At 44.9% G+C, this 20591-nt stretch overlaps 1 protein-coding gene across 1 annotated transcript; it reads right to left on the minus strand.

Annotated features, from left to right (window-relative positions):
• Window positions 1–463: 463 nt before the first annotated feature.
• On the minus strand, window positions 464–13936 carry LOC115824993 (catenin beta-1). The gene is made up of 16 exons (XM_030788711.1): window positions 13791–13936; window positions 7159–7208; window positions 6719–6940; window positions 6215–6468; window positions 5696–5934; window positions 4858–5059; window positions 4334–4478; window positions 4054–4157; window positions 3446–3784; window positions 3085–3243; window positions 2726–2845; window positions 2188–2338; window positions 1771–1892; window positions 1606–1666; window positions 1190–1419; window positions 464–882 (listed from the first exon to the last, which is right to left on the minus strand). Exons 2-15 carry the CDS (start codon window positions 7169–7171, stop codon window positions 1214–1216), a joined length of 2337 nt encoding a protein of 778 aa, XP_030644571.1. The 5' UTR covers window positions 7172–7208; window positions 13791–13936; the 3' UTR covers window positions 464–882; window positions 1190–1213.
• Between the last annotated feature and the right edge of the window lie 6655 nt (window positions 13937–20591).

Consider the following 20591-nt stretch of genomic DNA (forward strand, 5'->3'; position numbering starts at 1 on the left):
GACTGAGATAGCATAGAAAAGAAAAGTTTCTGTCTCTCTTACACACCCCCCCCCCCCACACACCCACACTCGTGTCAATGAAAACCACCCCCCTCTGCTTGATCAACTGAGGCAACTGATAAGAATGCATCTCTTTCCCCCAGCAAAGCCCACTCCCACCCACCCAACTCACCGATTCATTTATAAAAAGCTACACATTGTTACAGCTCCAGTTGGGTTACATTAGAACTGATATTAGTGTTCTACACCATTAGGTGAAAAAGAGCCAGAAAACATTGAGACAAAATCCACTACAACTTAACAATACAGGAGACAATTAACAAAAAAAAAAAAACAAAACAAAACAAAAACATGAATGAAACAAAAGTCTACGTTTCAAAAGCTAATGTCTGTACCATAACAGGGACTGATGACTGTTCTTTTAAAAAAAAAAAAAAAAAAAAAAAAAAGGTATGTAAAAAAACAGGAAGAAAAGACTGTGTGATAAAAACAGGCAAAGCTAAAAAGGTATGTAGTTCCACGTGAAGCTCTCCTTTCCTGCATTTCCTCCGTTGAGCATCCGCTCCACATATCCCCTGGTACTTGTACTCTTTCTTTCAGGGCAAAACCAAAAAGGATGAGAATAAGAATAAAGGCGTTAAAAATGCTGCCCCAACCGCCTTGACCTGATCAGGAGGGAATCCTCCATTTCCTGTGTGTGTGTGTGTTGATATATATTTCTATATTTTGTGTGTAGGCGTGCATGTGTGTGTGTGTAGGTGCGTGTGTGTGTATGAGTGTGTTTGTGTCAGGCACTTTCTGATATGCGAGCCCGCCATCTTCACTTTCCTCAATTCTTCAAGCAAAAGATCACCATGCAGATTCAATCTTCAAACGATTCAGCTGTGGACACAAGAGACAGCTCTTTAACTCAGGACTGTGATTCAATCTTCAAACGATTCAGCTCTTTAACTCAGGACTGTGATTCAATCTTCAAACGATTCAGCTCTTTAACTCAGGACTGTGATTCAATCTTCAAACGATTCAGCTCTTTAACTCAGGACTGTGATTCAATCTTCAAACGATCTCTAATTGTCTGAAAGGATCATTCTGACTGGGACACAGCACAGCCTCTCTCTCTAGTCCCTGTTTCTCACTGTCCTCTCCAGTTCATCTTTGTGATTTGACCACAGAAGACAGGTCATCTCACCTTCAATATATGTAGACTCTGAGTTTAGAGGTCGGTGTCAAACCAGGCCAGCTGATTGGAGTCTGTGGGGGGCAGGCCATCCATGAGGTCTTGGGCGTGGCCCAGGTCGGGCAGGCCCTCCACGGGGTAATCGGCCCCTGGGTGATGGGCGGCCATGTCCTGTTCCAGCATGCTGTCCATGCCCAGCCCGTCCTGTGGGTAACCCGAATGGAAGGACCGGAAACTGGGGTCTGAGAGAGAGACAGACAGACAGACAGACAGACGTGAACCAAGTGGAACGGTTCTACCAAAGCATTCAACACAGCCTGAATACTGTGACTTGGTAAAACACAGATCATCATGAAGCTAAGCTCACTGACCCTGGGGTTGAACAAACGTAAATGAATACAAACACGGGCAGGTGCCATGTCCCTTACCGTCTGGCCTGTATCCCATAGGCTCTCCCTGGGCCCCAATGTCCAGCCCCAGGTCCCCAGTCTGCAAACACACACGCACACACACACACAGGTCAGTTCAGTGTTTAAGAGCAGGGCTAAGACTGGTGCAGTACTGACTGGTGATAAAGATGCTGTCTGGTTTACCTCACTCCAGGCCATGGGCTCTGTTCTGAACAGAGAGCTGGTCAGCTCCACAGACAGACGCTTCTTATAGTCCTGAGGTTTGTCCTCTGACATGCGGAACAGCACGGCAGCCGCGTAGGTTGCTGCAGGGGAGAGGGGGGAGAGAGGGGGGAGAGAGGGACATGTCTGTTTAGACACACTGAGCCTTACGACACCCTGAATCCTTCTCTCTGTAAAGACGGCAGCTTCACTGCTCTTCCCGTTATGCACGACGTGTCCTCTGCTTTGGGGAGAGGAGACAGGGACTCCCCCACACCCTCGTTCCTGGAGTGGAGCAGTTCGGTGAGGGGTGGGGAGAGGAGACAGGGACTCACCCACACCCTCGTTCCTGGAGTGGAGCAGTTCGGTGAGGGGTGGGGAGAGGAGACAGGGACTCACCTACGCCCTCGTTCCTGGAGTGGAGCAGTTCGGTGAGGGGTGCGGTCGCGCCCTCGGCCTCGATGGCCTCGGCTGCCTCCTTGTCTTGAGCCAGTTCACAGAGCACACCAGCCGCCACCCTCTGGATGTTCTCTATGGGCGAATACAGCAGCTGGACAGACACACACAAACACACACGCACACACACACGCACACACACAGGACAGAACACATGGCTTTAGGAACACACCACAAAGACTCCTGTCCTGCTCTACAGAACCCCTTCTCCACCACAACAGAAAACCCTGGACCAGCAGCACAAGGGTCTACCACCTACCACCTGGTTTGTATACATTTGGAATAGTATCAAAACTTGTCTCAGTGCCTGGCATTGTGAAGGTCTCCTGATATATGGCAGCTCTAGGGGGAGAGGAGATTTGTGGAGTCCCCCCCCCCCCACTGTGACAGTGGTTTTGCACAGGGCCAGTGCTTGACTAGAATAAGCTGTAGCCGGTGAGCAGACAGCCTGGCACAGACAGAGTCAGGTGAGGTGTCATACCTGTACAAACAGAGGAATGGTGTTCAGTCCTCTGATCACGATTCTGTTGTGAACGTCTCTGGCCAGGATGTGAAGAGCACCTGTGCATCCTTCCACAATTTCCTCCATACGAACACCCTCCTGTTCAAAACACACACACACACACACGCACCTGTCAATACACAGCATTATCACACACTCATCCCAGCCCCCTCCTGTTCCATACATATCATTCAGACAGTGACCATCGTGTGAAACAGAGCCAAACTACCATCCTCCTCACAAACACAAATCCATGTCAGCAGCTGTGAAAGTGCCTGTAAAACAACCTTCACTCTGCCTCACAGTGTGGGAGAGTACTAGGTGTGTGTTTGTCATACCACAAACTGCTGCTGTGTGTTGCCCATTGAGGTGCGTCTCTGGGTGTCCTGGTGCGCTCTGACCAGCAGCTGGACCAGACGGGGAATGGCGCCTTGCTCACGCAGTGGGGCGTGATTGGCTGGGCACAGGGCCAGGTTCCGGATCAAGCCGACTGTAGCCTGAAGGCAAAGGGAAATGTCAAAACCTCACGTCACTTATCAGATTCAGAACACGAGAGAGAACAGCATCTCCAAACCAAATACAGACATTAATGACTCAATATTATATTAGTCATTTCCTTTAAGGAAAGTTTTAGCAGTTTGTGAATAGCGTGTGTGTGTGTGTGTGTGTGTGTGTGTGTGTGTGTGCGCGGATACACACCTTGATGAGAGGCCAGTGTGAGGGTGGGTGCAGCAGTTTGACCACCACAGGAAGGCCGTAGTGCAGCCGCACGGCATTCTGGGCCATCTCTGCATCCTGGTGCCGGCTGGTCAGGTGGCGCAGGGCACAGACGGCGGGTTCGGTGATGTCTTCGCGGTCGCCGGCGCGGAGCACGGTGCGGACCAATGCCTCGATCCCACCCACCTGGCACACCATCATCTTATTCTTATAGTTGTTACAGGTGAGATTGGACAGGATGCCGGCCGCACACGTGACCACGTTTATGTCGTCTGAACCCAGCAACTGCACCAGGGTCCCCAACAAGCCTTCCATGCCCTCCTACAGAACACACACACACACACACACACACACACACACACACACACACATCACACACAGGCGCACACACAGGCGCACACACAGGCGCACACACAGGCGCACACACAGGCGCACACACACAGGCACACACACACAGGCACACACACAGGCACACAGTTTGTACAGACAAACACACACCTCAGGTCTCAGACAATGCAGAAGGTTGTTTATGAAGAAACCCGGTGTATTGCGTATGCAGTGAGAGAGTGTGGCGTGTGGGAGGTCCGGACCTGCTTGGTGGCGGCGTCAGACAGGTTTCTCAGAGTCCACAGGCAGTTCTGTACCAGACGCTGACTGGGATCGGTCAGATGGAGACCCAAGGCCTGCATACCCCCTGATAGAACACAACAAACATCACAACCCCGCGGACACAGCCGTCCTGCCTGCACAGTGCTCTGATGACCATTCAGAGAGAGGGACACAGAGACATGTCTCCATACAGCAGGTGTGTGTGTGTGTGTGTGTGTGTGTGTGTGTGCAGCAGACGTGTGAGCCTGCGGGTGTACACACCAGCTTCGACGATGGCAGGCTTGTTGCTGGAGCAGACAGAGAGCACTTTGAGCACGCGGCTGGTGGTCCACAGAAGCTTCTCATAGGTGTAGGTCCTCATGATGTTGACCAGGGCCTGGGGTCCTCCGCTGGCCAGGATGATCAACTGAGGACAGGACACACCCACACAATGACGTTCAAACACTTCAACTCTTCCCTAACACTCATTTACATATCACCACACATGAAAATGGCACCATTTGCATGTTGATTTGTTCAGAACTGGTTTGAGGCTTAAGACAGACAGTATAACAGTACAGTTGTCATGACAAGCATTACAGACAATGTGCACTATGCAGAGCACACATGAAGTCAAGATCTGAAATCACTGAGCTGTGCGTTTGTGTGTGTGTCTGTCAGAGAGAGGGTGTATGTATGTGTGTGTGTAAGAGAGAGTGTACATGTATATGTGTGTGTGTGTGTGTAAGAGAGTATACGTGCACGCACGTGTGAGAGAGTGAGAGAGCATACGTGTGTGTGTGTACCTTGCTCTCCTGGTTCCCGTAGGCGAGGATTTGCAGACAGTCCGTGGTGATGGCCAGGAATTTGACATTGGTCTTATTCAGCAGAGCCACCATCTTCTGCAGGCCCCCGGCCAGGCGCACGGCCATCTTGGCGCCCTCCTGGTGAAGGAGGAGGTTGTGCAGAGTCGTTATGGCGTAGAAGAGCACACTGTCCACCGGAGAGCTGAAACACACACACACACACACACACACACACACCACACACACACACACCACACACACACACACCACACACACCCCACACACACCACACACACCCCACACACACCACACACACCACACACACACCACACACACACCACACCCACACACACACCACACAGACACACACGCACACACACGCACACCACACACACACACACACACACACACACACACACACACACACACACACTTCCATCAGCCAAACACACTCAAAGTCCTCAGCCATTTTAAGTGACGACGTCGCCATTTTCTTCTGAGCATTCGGCCGCCGATTGACACTTTTTTTTGTTGGGTTTTTTTTCCCCCCCAAAAAACAGAGATCTGTGATATAGTGACAATTTCCCTCATGTGCAGCATGGATTCAAAATGTTTCCCCCACACTGAGTAAGTCCCTGTGTTTTGTCCTCAAAGCACTGCAGCCAAAGACACTAGACATTCGTGGGAGACTCTCCGGGCCAACTCAGGACATACATGTAAATACATGTAAAGCATGCATGCATACATGTAAAGCTCTGTTAGACTAATGCAGTACCACTGCCACGCTCCGTTTGATTGGCTCGTTTTCGGCTCCTCCGCCCCGCCTCTCTGAGCTTACCCCAGCATCTTGACGAGCGCGGGGATGCCTCCGGACTTGAAGATGGCGAGCAGGCCCTCTCTGTGGTGGGACAGGTTGTGTAGAGTTCCGGCGGTGCAGCGGGCCGTCTCCACGTCGCTGGTGTTCTGCATGGTCCTCACGATGGCAGACACCATCTGAGGGGAGCGCATGATGGCGTGACGGGACGCCTCCTTCTTGGAGAGCTGGTGCACCATCACCGCTGCCTTGTTCACCACCACCTAAATCAGCCACAGCGACAGTCAGTTCAGTGTCCTCCACCCGCGACCGGTTTAAAAACTGGCCTCTCAAACGGAAGCAGAATCGCTCAAGTGACTGTACACGAAGCACAGGCCAGAGTCGTCCTTTAGTTTCATTTTCCAGTCTCTACAGAGCATTCAGGTCTTACACTTCTCTCAGTTACATCTCCTGCTTACAGTACAGTGTCTGCTGAGCAATATTTCATTAGCTGTGGTGTAGCTGTATGTTTGTCTGTGTGTGTGTGTGTGTGTGTGTGTGTACCTGGTCTTCATCGTTCAGTAATTTGGTGAGCTCCGGTATGGCTCTGGAGGCCAGCTCAGCGTCGTCCTGGTAGTTGATGAGGTTGACCACCGCGTGTTTGAGCATCTGGGAGGGTTCGGCCAGGCGCTGGACGTTGGTGGGGTGGGCGGAGTCAAACTGGGTGGAGGGGATCTGCATGCCCTCGTCCAGCGTCTCGGGAAACATGGCGGCCCGCACCCGCTGGGCCCGGGTCATGGCATACTGCCCGTCCATGTCTGAGAGAAAAGAGAGGAAAAGCTCCATGGTCTGACAGGAAACACACACAGGAAACTCCGCCCCTGACTTCAGCGATGAACAGACAGAGCCCTCGAGCGCAGAGGGTGTGTGAGTTCAGCTTTGCATGGTATACGTCACTGTCATTACAGACCAGTGTGGGTAAAAGAACTCATCCAACAGCACGTGATGCGCGTGACACGCGTGCACGTGCGTTTATGAAGGTTTTGGGTGCGATTCAGACAGACTTACCAGTGACCTGCTCGGGGGTGAAGGGCTGGTTAAAGCCCTGTTCCCACTCATACAGGACATGGTTGTCCAGCTCCTCCTCGTCCGGGTTGCCCTTTCCCGACAGCGAGGGGGCAGTGGTGGTGGCACCAGAGTGGATGCCAGAGTCCAGGTACGGCTGCTGCCAGTGACTGACCGCAGATTTACGGTCCTGTTCCATGGCCATGTCCAGCTCCATCAGGTCAGCTACACACACACACACACACACAGACAGACATACGCAATGAGCCGCAGCTGCGACACTAACTGCTGGTGATCAAAAGGTTACAGAAGCTGTCCGACGTGAGAGTTTGTTTGAAATCATACAGGACTACAACGGCTCAGGAATACAAAAGTACAGGCAAATTACAAGTGTTCAGACACCATCAAAGAGAAAGACACACAAAAATGACACATGTACTCACCCTGAGTAGCCATCTTTCTGTCAAAGCCTCAGTCTGGGCAACTTCCAAATCTGCTCAGAGGAAACATTCAACACTTAAATGTGTAGCCAAAACATTATACCTGATGACATCATGCTCACATTGTCCTAAAGCTCTGTGTATGCATCACATATCTAAGCACCAACAGCTTTAAAACAAAATCTGTTCTAGTAAATGACTCCCCTCATGAATGGGTCACTCCACAGGCTGAGACATGCTCTGACTCAGGAGACAGAGAGGCAAAAAAAAGTCTGAATTACAGAACACAGCCTGAGGCCATATCTGTGTGTACGTGTGTGTGTGGTTTTTTTTTTTTTTTTTAGGGGAAAGCACCGCTGTGATTTTTAAACAGGTGGGCATTCTACGACTCACACGCACAGACGAGTGAAACCATGACTCATCTCTTCACTGTGGGTCACACACACACACACACACATTTCATAAGCATGAGTCTGTACCTCGGGACACAGCACAAAAACCGTAAAGACATAAACACCTAAAGAGGCGTGATCTTAGGCAGCTAGAGGTCTGGGCAGAGAATGAGAAGGTGTTTTTTTTTTTGTGATGGAGCACAGAACACTGGAGGATAACAATGACCCAGTGGAAAAGGGACAAAAACAACTCCCTCTCAGCCCAAATCCAACATCACAAACACACTCATTCTCTCAGTGGAGTTTCTCACACCACCACAACCCCCACCCACCACAGAGCCTGTACAAAGTGCTAGTGGAGAAACCCCACCCTCAGTTGCAGGAGCGAGTGATGGGGGATGAATATTAACTGCTCACATAAACACACTTTGGCCACATACCCTTCCCATGGGTTCATATGAGATTGTGATAAACACTATTAACTCAGCCATGTCCCACGCATGTTAAGCACCAGATATACAAACACTTTCCCTGGTATGGGTTTTTTTTTTGTAAATAAAGGTGGTAATATGAGAAGGGTGCCCAGAGGGCCAATCAGAGAGCGGCATGTACAGTGTTGAGAGGAGTACAGTAACTCTTAAAAAAAAGAAAAAAAAAGAAAACAATGAACAGACCACTACCTCCCTCAGTCCAAATAAAACCCAGGTATACACAATAGATCTACTCTGTGAATGACTAATATGTTTATTATTAATAAGACCCAGGTATACACAATAGAACTATTCTGTCAATGACTCATGTGTTTATTATTAAAAACAATGAATGTATGAGTCATCACACACTCAGCAGACGAGTGCATGACTGAGTTTGACTGTGTTTGTTCTCATGACTGGGTGACTGTGACTGAGTCAGCGGCTTGTGTGTGTGTGGGGGGGGGGGGGGGGGGGGGGGGGGGGGGGGGGGGGGGGTGTTAAAGGGTCTGCAGTCTTAAAGCAGTGACGAGGAAGACAACAGGTAAACAATGAGAGCTTATTAACAGTGTGATTGCGGTGCCGCTGTGTCGGTGGGATTCTATGGTATATGAAGGGGAGAACCCCTGTAGTGGAAGTCAATCTCCTACATTCTTCTCACACACACACATACCTGCTCACACTCTCCAATCCAACAACATTCAAAACATAATAAAAAAAAGTCACTTTACGCTCTAAGTTGTAACACACCGCAAAGTCAAATGGTCAAGAGTCAGGTGACTACCTGTCTTCAAAAAGATCTCGTTGGACTGAACTCAGTGTCTTATGAATCCAGGGATTAGGCTCCAACACCACGTGGAAGAGATAGGCCTTATATGTGCAATCTAACAGAAGTTTAATTTTTCATTACTGAACACAAGAGACCAAAACACAGACTCCACATATCTGTTTTTCACGCGGTACCCCCAAAAAGCCTTTATCCACATTCAGCTCCAGCCAAAAGGCCTTTTACATGTGTTCAAATTCGGGCTGGACAGTATGGCCAGCGATATATCACGGTATAATTTGAAGCACGGACAGTAACGGTATGTATCACGGTATATTTGTTTTTCTTAATTTCAATATAAATGCTTCTGAAAGGGTAAAGCACTGGTATGGCAACTGCATGGCAGCTATTACTGTCCTCTTAACTGTATTACTAGGACATAGTCTTCACACAGTACAGAGGTATTTTAAGAACGGGTTCACAGTGATGGCATTTATTAGGTCAGTCCACCACTGACTTTTTCTTGTAAGTTGATTGTTTTTCTGTCGATGAATCTGTCATTAGTGGCAGCCCTAGCAGAAACTGCGTAGTGATACTGAAGAAAAACATTTGTTATAATGAATTGAAGCATTTTAGAGATCCAAAAGATAAATTCATAAAAAATAAAACAATGATGTGTCAGTTGTAAATATTGATGTCGACGCATTTTCAGCGCCAACAGCATCGACTGCGCAGACTAACCGCAGCAGCCCTACTGTCTAGGCTTCCATGTAGCGAAACACCTCGCGAATGCCGCCCCACCACTTTTTGCTCTGGGGGCATGGTCGCAAAGGCAGCAAGCTTTTTGGCCATCCTGTTAGTAGCAGTTAAGTTTGAGTCCTTAAATAAAAGGTCTACAGTGGCCTGTTTGCCCCAACCAGAGTCGTTGAGTTTTTTTCCTTGCGCTCTGGCCCCGACTACGGTCATGCAACATGTAAACAACCCGTGTTGATGTAGACACAAATGGTTGCCCATACATCTTTTAATCATATATGTTTTCATGCTACATGTAGCATTTAACCTCCGCCATCTTGGTCAGACTTTTGTTACTCCCACCTCTCTAGAGAACGTCATGCACCAAACACATCACACGCTGAACTGATTGGACAAAACTGGAGTGAATCCGAAGAAGCAACTGGAATTGAGATGGCTAATCCCCAACTTTATGCAAATGAGAACCACGCAAGAACCAATCAGAATGACTTTTGCCCCAATACAGCCTGAACGAGAGCGAAGCGAAATTCACTGCAACGGAAGCGTACTGAGGGCTCTAGGCTATCAATCAGCACGGTATAGTCAAAATCCATACCATAGGGCACATTCATACCGGTGTACTTTTCTTTACCGTTTACACCGTCCAACCCTAGTTCAAATGCTTAAAGCACGATATCTGAATGTAGCTGTGTAGTTTGTTATGATGCAGGTAAGGATCAGTGACATGGGTGTCTCTTAAGCACTCTGAGCCCTTACAGAGTGCTGGAGAGAAGGCTCTGAAAGAGAACAGGCCGGTATGATAAACCCCACAGGTGAAACTTCTCCTCCTGCCATCCTAACCGAATTGGGAGAACAGGTTAGTGTGCCATTCAGGTAACCAGGTGCCAGATTTAAAAAAAAAAAAAATTACCCACAAGGTACACTCGCCAATCCGGTTATGTAATGGAGCAGTAACTGCAGTTTGACACTGACGGGAGCAGGCTGTGGATAAAGACAGGCCAAGGAAAACATCAGACGCTGAACCAGGCCTCCTGTTCCATCTGAGTTTCCCCACAGAGCTCAACCATCAAATCATCATACACCACATACACACACTCTACGGTTTTCAATCTCTGCTCCTCCATTGCTGCATAATACTCAAACTAATCTGCAGCTTATTCCAAAATGAGACAGGCCAGCACACAATGATCAGCAGAGCTTCCCTCGATCAAACTTAACAACGCGTACCTAATGTACACAAGCCTGCAGCCATGCAACACAGAGATATGATTGACTGTTTTTCAGAGCCTACCAAAAATCACAATACAGGGAGGTTTAGACCTGGGGAGTATTCCAGAAAGCGGGTTTAGTTAAAACTCTGAGTTAGTTAACTCAAAGTAGTAAACCTCCTAATAGAAGAGCCCTAGGACTTTATTTCTGCTAGGAGAATGAAGCCATAGGGCTCATCCATCAGGAGGTTTACTACTTTGAGTTAACTAACTCAGAGTTTTAACTAAACTCTTTCTGGAATACTCCCCAGGGATCAAGACAAAAACACAGACTTGTAGCACTGCGTACATGACTCTCGGCACTGTGACCCTCTTCCTTCAGAGAACAGACTAAACTGAGGCTTCAGGTGACCTGATTAGTGAGGCAGTGAGCTGGTTCTGTTGGAGACGCTGAGGTGGTCAGGCCCGTGGGCAGCATGCTTAACCTGCGCGCCCGTAGGAGAACTGGGCGGCTGGATTCTGAGGTAGCCTTGAGTAAGCTGCAGGGGTGGTAGGTCTGCCACCCCAGGCCACATAGCAGAGCCAGTGGGTAACCTGACTCCCTGACAGCGTGAATGCCAACAGGGCAGCACTGTGCTGCTTTTGTGGAGCATGCTTTCTCTCCACACTACACCAGTCATGCCACAGAGACCACAGACGCCCAGCGCACCTCCACACACACACACACACACGTACACACACACACACACACGTACACACACACACACACACGTACACACACACACACACACTCACTTACACTTGTGCATATATGCACGCGTATGCACACATCCCCACACATCTAAATGTACATGCACACACACTGTCTCAAAACAGTAACAAAAAACTCTATTCACACACAGGCAATTACAGAAAACCACATTAAAGAAAACATCTCGGACTCAGTGTTGGACAGTCCTGTGTGTGTGTGTGTGTGTGTGTGTGTGTGTGTGTGTGTGTGTGCGTGTGAGAGAGACGGGATTAAGCAGCCTGTCTGGCTGCTTGTAGACTTATCCTGAATGGATGCATGGTGTCTAATGAGGGTGTACACAGTGCTGTGAAGTTGTGCCAACATTAATAACTAACACTGTTTATGAGTGTGGGTGCAGAGGTCCAAACAAGTTTTAAAAGCAAACAGAGGCAGCTAGCAGCCGAAAATTTATGAGAAGTCTTGTCTGTGTTGGAGAGACTCCTACAATTAATTAACCAGACTCGCTCCTTCCCGAACGTACACACTCAGGGGGATCTAGTTAGATACACACACACGCAGTCTGGCACTTGTGTTTGTGGGGTTTATGGCCCGGGGGAGCTGGGTGTGCAGACACGCCGCCCAGCTGCATATGGAAGTCATCTAGTAACTCAAGCTTCAAAGAGGATGCAAAGAGGCAGGCTGTCGATTAGTCCCCTGCCTGGTTCAACTCAGGGCCTAAACACCATTAGCAGTCTACGACCGCAACACTAACAAGACCCACGGAATTACACATGGCCATGTGGAGCCCAGGGATCGGAATGAGTTACACGAGCTAATTACGATTCTTAAACTATTCTGCTGCAGTCCGCGCGCAGCATACACTAACGGACATGAAATCAGCTAGAGAGCACAGACGTTAAAACACCACTTGTCCCAATGCTATTAAATTAAACTAATGCGACAGGTAATGTAATGCGCATCCGAGCGTCGAATGGAGAGCCATAACGTGCGTTATTTTCCGAGTTAACGTGCAGGAAAACTGATGTAACTTGTCTTGATCGTTGCGGGTATTTCCCCAGCGAACGACCTCACAATGCAGAGCCTATGAAGATCAAAGGCATCCTCTCTTACCCGGCAGAGTTATTACGTCCCCCCCTCACCCGACCGGGAGAAATTCCGACCACTTAATTTCCACATAACTTTACAGTCAAGCTGCTCTTTTACTCGCTACGAGAAACAATGCTACAGTGAACGATCAATTTGTTTGGGATCACAGCTTGATAATGGGGACAAAAACAATCAACCTAAAAGTTTCGATACTTAAAAGGATCACCCGCGATTTTTCTCCAAAGACAACTGGAAAGAGCCAGCTATTCCGCTTAGAGTAACATGAAGAACAACTCCTAACTCGCCGAGGATTCGTTAACGTAAATGTAAAAATGCCTGCACTGGAGGCTCGGTCGAACAACGTTATCCTAACGATGATCCCTGCCGCATCACGATAACTTTATCTTAAGTATCATTTAACTACTACAAAACGCAACGCAACTGAAAACTAATTCAAAGCTTGGCAAGAAAAACTCACAACTTCGCTGAGATAGTGGCGCTAACGGCATCAACACTCGCATTCGATTGACGTCACGACTTTCACCACAAACATTCCGTCAACATAGTTTAGCACCTAACTAGCAAGCTAAAATTGTTAACCGTATCCTGGATTGTGGTCAAACTACATAATTAGAGCGAATATTGAACTTGCGTGGGCACGCCGTTTCGTAAAATATCGGGTCAGCAACCTGACGTTTCTAACGAATCGATATGAAACAAAAACCTTCAAACTGTCTCACCACATCTGTGTCTACACTGGTAAACAGTATAAACTGCGTAACATTCCCTTAACGCTGGCTCCAAGGTAGATTATTGGTTTTAGTAGCGAGTTTTATTAATCTAGTCGGCCATATACACCAGTAGATTGGCCAAGTTTACCCACCCAACATTGTTCATGTTAGCTAGCTAGCTACATCATCTAGCTGCCCAGCTGGACTATAAAAACTCCCAATGTTAGCGCTGGCTTTCAGCAGTCGTGCAGATGTTGCGGAATATAAGATTCCTTCTTAAAACACACTGCAAACCGAAGGCTGAAAAAGTGAAACGCCAGCTACTTCATTTAAATGCCTGGTTTTGAAAAAGTAGATCCAGCTCCAAGCCTGCGAGAAAAAAAAAAAAACTCCCGGTCCCCCCTCCCCAGTCTACATCCAGGAAAATTCGTTCACCACGAAACAACAGAGAAATACTTGTTTTACAGTTAAAACTTACCTGAGACTAAAATATTAGCTTCGCGGCTTCTTGCACTGGCGTTTGACCGATAATTTGTACTCGGAGAATAAAAAAAGGTAAGTACAACCACCCGGTAAATATCCGCACGGGCAGCAGTGCTCCGTCTCCACTCTCGTCCGGTATCAACTCTGACTTGCTGGATACTGGAGTTTAAAATGGCGTCTTTTAGTGGGAGTTCTTATATGAAGAATGCTGTCAACGTATTCTACCGCCCCCATAAATTAGACCGTTTCAGGTTTGAGCTAAATTCCAAAATAGCCTTAAAATATCTGTTTATATTGTTCCAGATTTTTTGCAACTCATTTTGAGTGTTCGAAGCCGCCTCTGCTTTGTTTGATCACATTTCCAAAGATATTTGAAAAGATGGTATGCGCGGAAGGATTTGGCAAATGTAGGAAGGGCGAGGTACATTCATTAGGTTGGAATGTGAATGTTTTGAAAGGGATGTCGGGAGATTGACATCCAGTCCCAAGGTAATTTTTGCATGAGAAAAGCAAGTCATCAACTTATATTAGTCATTAACTCTGTCACAATTGGATATTTTTCACATTGCACCATTCTTAAGTTTGTAATTTTCAAACAACGAAGCTGTTTTCAAGACAAGGCAGAGACCAATTTGTTGTGTGAATATATCTTGCACAATGTCGCTCTACATGTTTTTATGAAAAAGGTAAACAGGTATTTAACACTGTTGTGACACCGTTCACTTTTCTCCTTGATTGTCTGAACTGATATCTGACAACATGATTCACGTATTTTGGCCATCATGTCCGTTTTTATGAGATTTGTGGGTGCGGCGTAAATAATTACCCCACTCGTAGGGGCCTTCCAAACGTAGTTTGCTAGAGGAGTAACATGTTTGTTTGTTTTTTAACCAAAAATGGTTTTCTCCATCCGTTTACGGTTACTTATATACTCGACGGTCCTCCGATGGATTGCATCCTTACCTGTAGAGTCTGTCAAAGACCCTTTTGTAATGTAAAATACAGTTAGGTGTGCGTGTTCTGTTCTGTGAATATTATGGACGGCTTTTCTCTCTTTTTCAGAACAATTCTTTTTAAGAATGAGTTAAGACAACAACCAGAGGCAGAAAACAAATAAAGTATGGCTTTAAATTTATTATTTTCATTTTCATTGATGAATCATGAAATGTACAGGTACTGTACTGAACTGTATGGCTTTACCCAAACATCCCTTTTTCTTTATTAAGTTCTTTAAAGTGCAAGATCTGATCACAGTTACTCTATTAAGCTGATACCTGGACCAGGGGTTCAGAGGCCAGTTGATCTGACAGAAGAGGAAAGCAGAGAGTGTAGCTGTCTGACAAGAAGAGCTCTGTTCAGCAGTCCAAAGACATGCCAAAGAGCCCCCATTCACTCTCTCTCAGCAGATACTCAATTTAACAAAAAACACCACCACCACAACAACGACAACGACAACAACAACAACAACAACAATAATAATAATGGTGAATATCAGTAGTGGAGATTTGCAGTCTGGACGTATATAAGACTGAGATTATTGAGGTTTCTATAAATAAATGTTGCCTAATGGCTTGCCATGGCCTGCAGAGCTGGGAGAGAAGAGGCAGGACTCCATTCTCCATTCTATAGTTGTCATGCCGTCTGTTACTCCTCACTGCTGGTCAGCAGCCAGCAAACAGAGAGAGCACAGGAAGCTGCCACGACAGCATCCCTGAGAGAGCGCACACACACACACATACACACCACACACCACACACATCAGACACACACACACACACACACACACCACACACACACACGCACACACCACACACATCAGACACACACACACACACACACACACCAGACACACACACACACACCACACACACACCACACACATCAGACACACACACCACACACACACACACACATCAGACACACACACACACACACCACACACATCAGACACACACACACACACACACATCAGACACACACACACATCTCAGACACACAAATACAAACATCACACATATTCACATCACACATTACACACAAACTCACACACACACAAAAATCACACTCACACACACAAAAATCACACACACCACAGTTCACACACACACAGGCCACAATTCACACACATCACACACACTCACATCTCAGACACACATTACATACAAACACACACACACACACATCTCAGACACATAAATACACACATCACACATATTCACATCTCACACACACACACACACACACACACACACACACACACAGAAAGGGAATAAATGAAATGTGTGTTTGAATGATGAGCAATTCATAAAAAATGTTTGTATCATAAATGTACAATTAGAATACATTACATTGAATGTAGCTACATGTCATTTTGAAGGTAAATGCAAATTAATTGGAATGTGTATGTAACTAACTGCTGGACAAGTTGCACATACTGGGTTCTGTTTCATACTGGTTTCTGTTTCGCAGGTTACAGTCAGACACGACAGGGAAGTTCTCCATTCTGCTCTGTATCTAAGGATATCTGTGCATTTATGGATATTCAAGGGAGTCATTGAAAGGGGGGGGGGGGGGTTGTTGTAGTGTTTCGGTTCAATGCCCTGTGTCCATAGACCCTCTATCTCACCCAGTTTGTTTTAGCTCATTGTCCACATCCGACCCTTCAGCCTTGACCTCTGACCCCCTGGTCTTAAGCTCTTTATTCCAAGTGAAGTGTAACAGATCTAACCTCACTAGGTCACTAGGCTGTTTGCTGTATTGCGGAGAGAGGCATGGAGAGTTTGTGTGAGTTGAAAAGGTGAGTAAGGCAGAGCTGTGCATTGTACTGTCCTGCTGCACAGATGGAAGGGTGATCCAGTGCCTGGCATTCCATAACAGATGAGAAATGCACTTAAACCATCCGTCAAACTGGGAACTGAATGTTTTTATCTCAGGTTTCAATGGTGACCATTACTGCACGTTTAAGCTCCTGCAATACAGAGATGATTTTTGAGTTAAAAGAGCAATCATGACAAAAATATTATTATTTCTAATAGTAGTAGTAGTAGTAGTAGTAATAGCTGTAGTAATAGCAAACAGAGTATTTTCAAATTTCAAAAAAATTTCAGACTTGTAGTATATCCAGAGATGAAGAATGTCTGACTCATTTTGGAAGCAACGATGCAATAAACTGGATAATCCCTGTGATCCTTGCACTGAACATTCCATGACCAGAATCAACCAGTCGCATGGCAGCAATTTTTCAATGGCATTACAGAACAGCAAATCTCAAATTTGAATGAGTTTTTGTAGCTCAGAGTCTATGAGCTGTAAATGAAACAATGTTGAACAGACGTGTCCACATTTCTCAGTGTAACCACACCTCTGACGTAAGGCCGATTAACGTCCAGTCATGCCCCTCACTGGTCTTAAATAAAAGACAACACATTATCAAACATATACAAGAGAAAACATACAATGTACAATATACAAAACTATACAGTTTTCAGTGCTCACTGTTAATTTTCAGAGGGGTGTGTGTGTGTGTTCAGATTAGGCTTCTCTCCTGCTTACAGACTCGCGATTGTCTTGGCTCTGTCCACAGTAAAGGACACATGGCTCAGTATCTCACACAGTCCAACAGTGAAGTCCACACAGAGCGGTTGTTGGCATTCCTGTCTGTGTTATATTAACACAACAGTTAAAATATTAACATATTAATCCAGGAGACTGTTCTTTGAGACAGGAATGATTTAATGTTAATTTTCTGAAAATTTTGATCAGTTAGTTCAATAGATATCTTATCATCATGGCCCATCACATGACATATGTAGATTATTTTAGAAATAAAATTAAGAAAATTAATTAAAAGCTGTAAACATTTTATACAATTTGCGATGTCTAAAGGCTCGGCAGTGTTCATTTTCGCACGTAATTTCTGGAAATTATTTTCATGTACGGGTTGCCCCTTTTTTAGATAATACAAAAGCAATTAGTTGGTGTATGGAAATGTTTTATCGTCAACAGTGCAACCTAACAAATTTAAAATGCAGCCTACTTAATTCCTTAAAATGTCACGGATGTAAAACCCCACAGCTATTGCTGGATCTCAAAGTTCACCACATCCAAATAGCTTTTTAGTTATTGGAAAGTTGTCTCTTTTTTTCTTGATATAAACGCAACAAATATAGCCAAATTCGTAACCAGTGTTTGATGCGGGTGGTCAGTGCATCTTTGATGACGGAGCCGTTTCTCTCGCGCCTGACTGAAAGCCGTCTAGATCTCTGAACGTAAGACTGGTGTAATATAACGAGTGGTGAAATGAAGGTTGAGCGAGTTTGAATGGCGTGAACTCTCGAGAGTTTTATGCCTGTTTTATTACGTGTGCTTACTACCAAGGCAATAATCGCGATTTTTCGTTTGAGACGGTGTGTTTTCGAAACACACTAGAGCGACACAAATAATTTCTGGCCTATTCAGCAGAACGTTTTATCCTACGCTATCTTAAACTTTCCGACGAGTTGTTTTAATGGTGTAATTTCATCCATTTCATGTTGTGGTGAGAGGAACGGCCCTATTGCCGTTGATGATTAGCCTAGAGAAAATATCTGTCAGTAAAAACATTTGTTGCTGCATATATAGAAATGATTACTATACAAAACGTTATACTAGAATTGATAAATTATCGACAATAATGAGCATACACTGTATCCAAATATTTAATTCACCCAAATAAAAATAGTTAAAGGTAGATTTTAACAAGCTTTTGCTGGCAATAATCCTATCTCATAAATCACTTTTCTTCACCTCAGGAAATTCGACAAATATTTCTGGGAGCTTTTGTAAAAGCGAGGGACTACTTCTCAGATTTCTGACGTGTAACAAAATCATTATGATGACCAGTCGAGAGCATTGTTTATTAATGAACGTTCAAAGCAAGCGCAAAGTGTATCTCTCACAAAACAAATATCGATATTTTTATGTATTGCTTCACGGCATAAATATCACACAAAAGGCTAGCATAATGGAATTTATCATATGAAAACCATTTGCCTCCCTGTTTGTGCGGCCATTTTATGCGTGGGCTATTACACTGACTCATAATTATTTGCAGAAAGGGTTAGAGAGAGAGAGAGAGAGAGAGAGAATTCTTTTAACTGGAGAGTTGATACCCCAAACACAGATCAAAAAAGAAAAGAATAGAATAGAAGAAAAGAATTATGAGAAAACACAAGACAGAAAAGAATTAGGAGGAGATGCTATACATTTATTTTTTTTAACTAAGGCGAGATGGTATAGATTCATGTTTTAATGTTTTTAACTAAGGCGAGATGGTATAGATTCATGTTTTAATGTTTTGAACGAAGGATAGATGCTATAGATTCATGAGTCATTCTATAATTTGGGGTACATTTCACATCTACAAAAAAGTACAAAAATAATGTTCTTTTTCAATAGAACAATCAGTGGTTCAAGTTAGCATATTCCTTCAGTGTAACATATCCGCTACTTGCAAAACTTAAACATTAAAAATTTGTATTATTTTTTTCTTAAGGGAAAGGATGTGTATTACAACTATGTATCATTACTATTATTTATTACTGCTATTGTTTATTTATTACTAGTTAAAAGAATTGGATTTTTAAAAAATGTGTTGATGAGGCAGAAGGGGAAAGTGTGCCCATATGAATAATGTGTGTAGTGACATATGTAGACTGATAATGATCATGATGTGATAATGATGACTGATGACTGATGACTACTGGGTAACGTAGTTTACAGGTAGCATTAATGATGTAACGGTTCTGAAACTGAAACTCAGACCGAAACATAATTTCAGTGGTAGGCCTTGCCTTCCTGACCACGTCATTGTCTTGAACAGATTAACATCAAATTTCAACATATAATGGAATTAAAATATTTAAAAATTGCAAACCATAACAATGTATATAACATAGCTGATGGTCAATTAATATACTCATTGGCAATGTGCTATTATAGATAGAATCTCGAGAAAAAAAAGAGAGCACAGTGACCACAGTATGGTCAACATAGCCGCCACAGAGGAAAATGACATCATGTGATGCTGGTCACATGGTATTGGGACAAACCATTTTTGAGTTGCAGGGGGTAATTCTGTTAGTAACATAGTTGACGGAACATTTGCAGACATTAATAAATTAAGATATTCAAATTTTTTTTCTTTAGACTTTTGAAATAAATAAAAATAGTTGCTCTTGACTTTAAAGGTTTTTATTCATTATTTTGAAACCAAGACACCCTCAACTGAAAAATGGACATAGCAAAAACTGTCAGTTTAGGAACATCGTCACAAATTTCAAGCTAAATGAAGCATAGGATGCAAATAATGTTTGTGTGATACTATAACCTGCTTTCCATTAATAGGTCAAATGTGAAGTTTTTAACTAAGGAAAGATGCATGTTTTGATGTTTTACTAGCTTGAACTGTAAGCTTTATTTATTTGAGTGTCAGAAAGAACGATAAGACAGGATCAATTCTCCACACAATCTGTCATATACACACACACACACATACACACACACACACACTCACACAGAGTCACACACACACATACACACACACAGTCACACACACACACACACACACACACACACACACACATACACACACTCACATACACACACACAGTCACACACATGCACATTTAATTCTGTCCAAGGCATCACACATCACAATCCTCTTTATGTACACAAACATGGCAGTTTAAACTGAGCCGATTAACCTGAAGGCTAAACGGGGGTGTTGGTGAAAGTGTGAGACACTTTGTGTGTTTGC

Source organism: Chanos chanos, chromosome 12 (genome assembly GCF_902362185.1).
Source record: "Chanos chanos chromosome 12, fChaCha1.1, whole genome shotgun sequence".
In the NCBI taxonomy this organism is placed as follows: domain Eukaryota; kingdom Metazoa; phylum Chordata; class Actinopteri; order Gonorynchiformes; family Chanidae; genus Chanos; species Chanos chanos.

Bases quoted from the DNA above. Each gene is read 5' to 3' on its own strand.
- LOC115824993 (XM_030788711.1), bottom strand. The intron at 3,785-4,053 runs GTCCGGACCTCC...TGTGTTCTGTAG, and splicing joins CTGACGCCGCCACCAAGCAG to GAGGGCATGGAAGGCTTGTT. The intron at 3,244-3,445 runs GTGTGTATCCGC...CTTTGCCTTCAG, and splicing joins CACACTGGCCTCTCATCAAG to GCTACAGTCGGCTTGATCCG.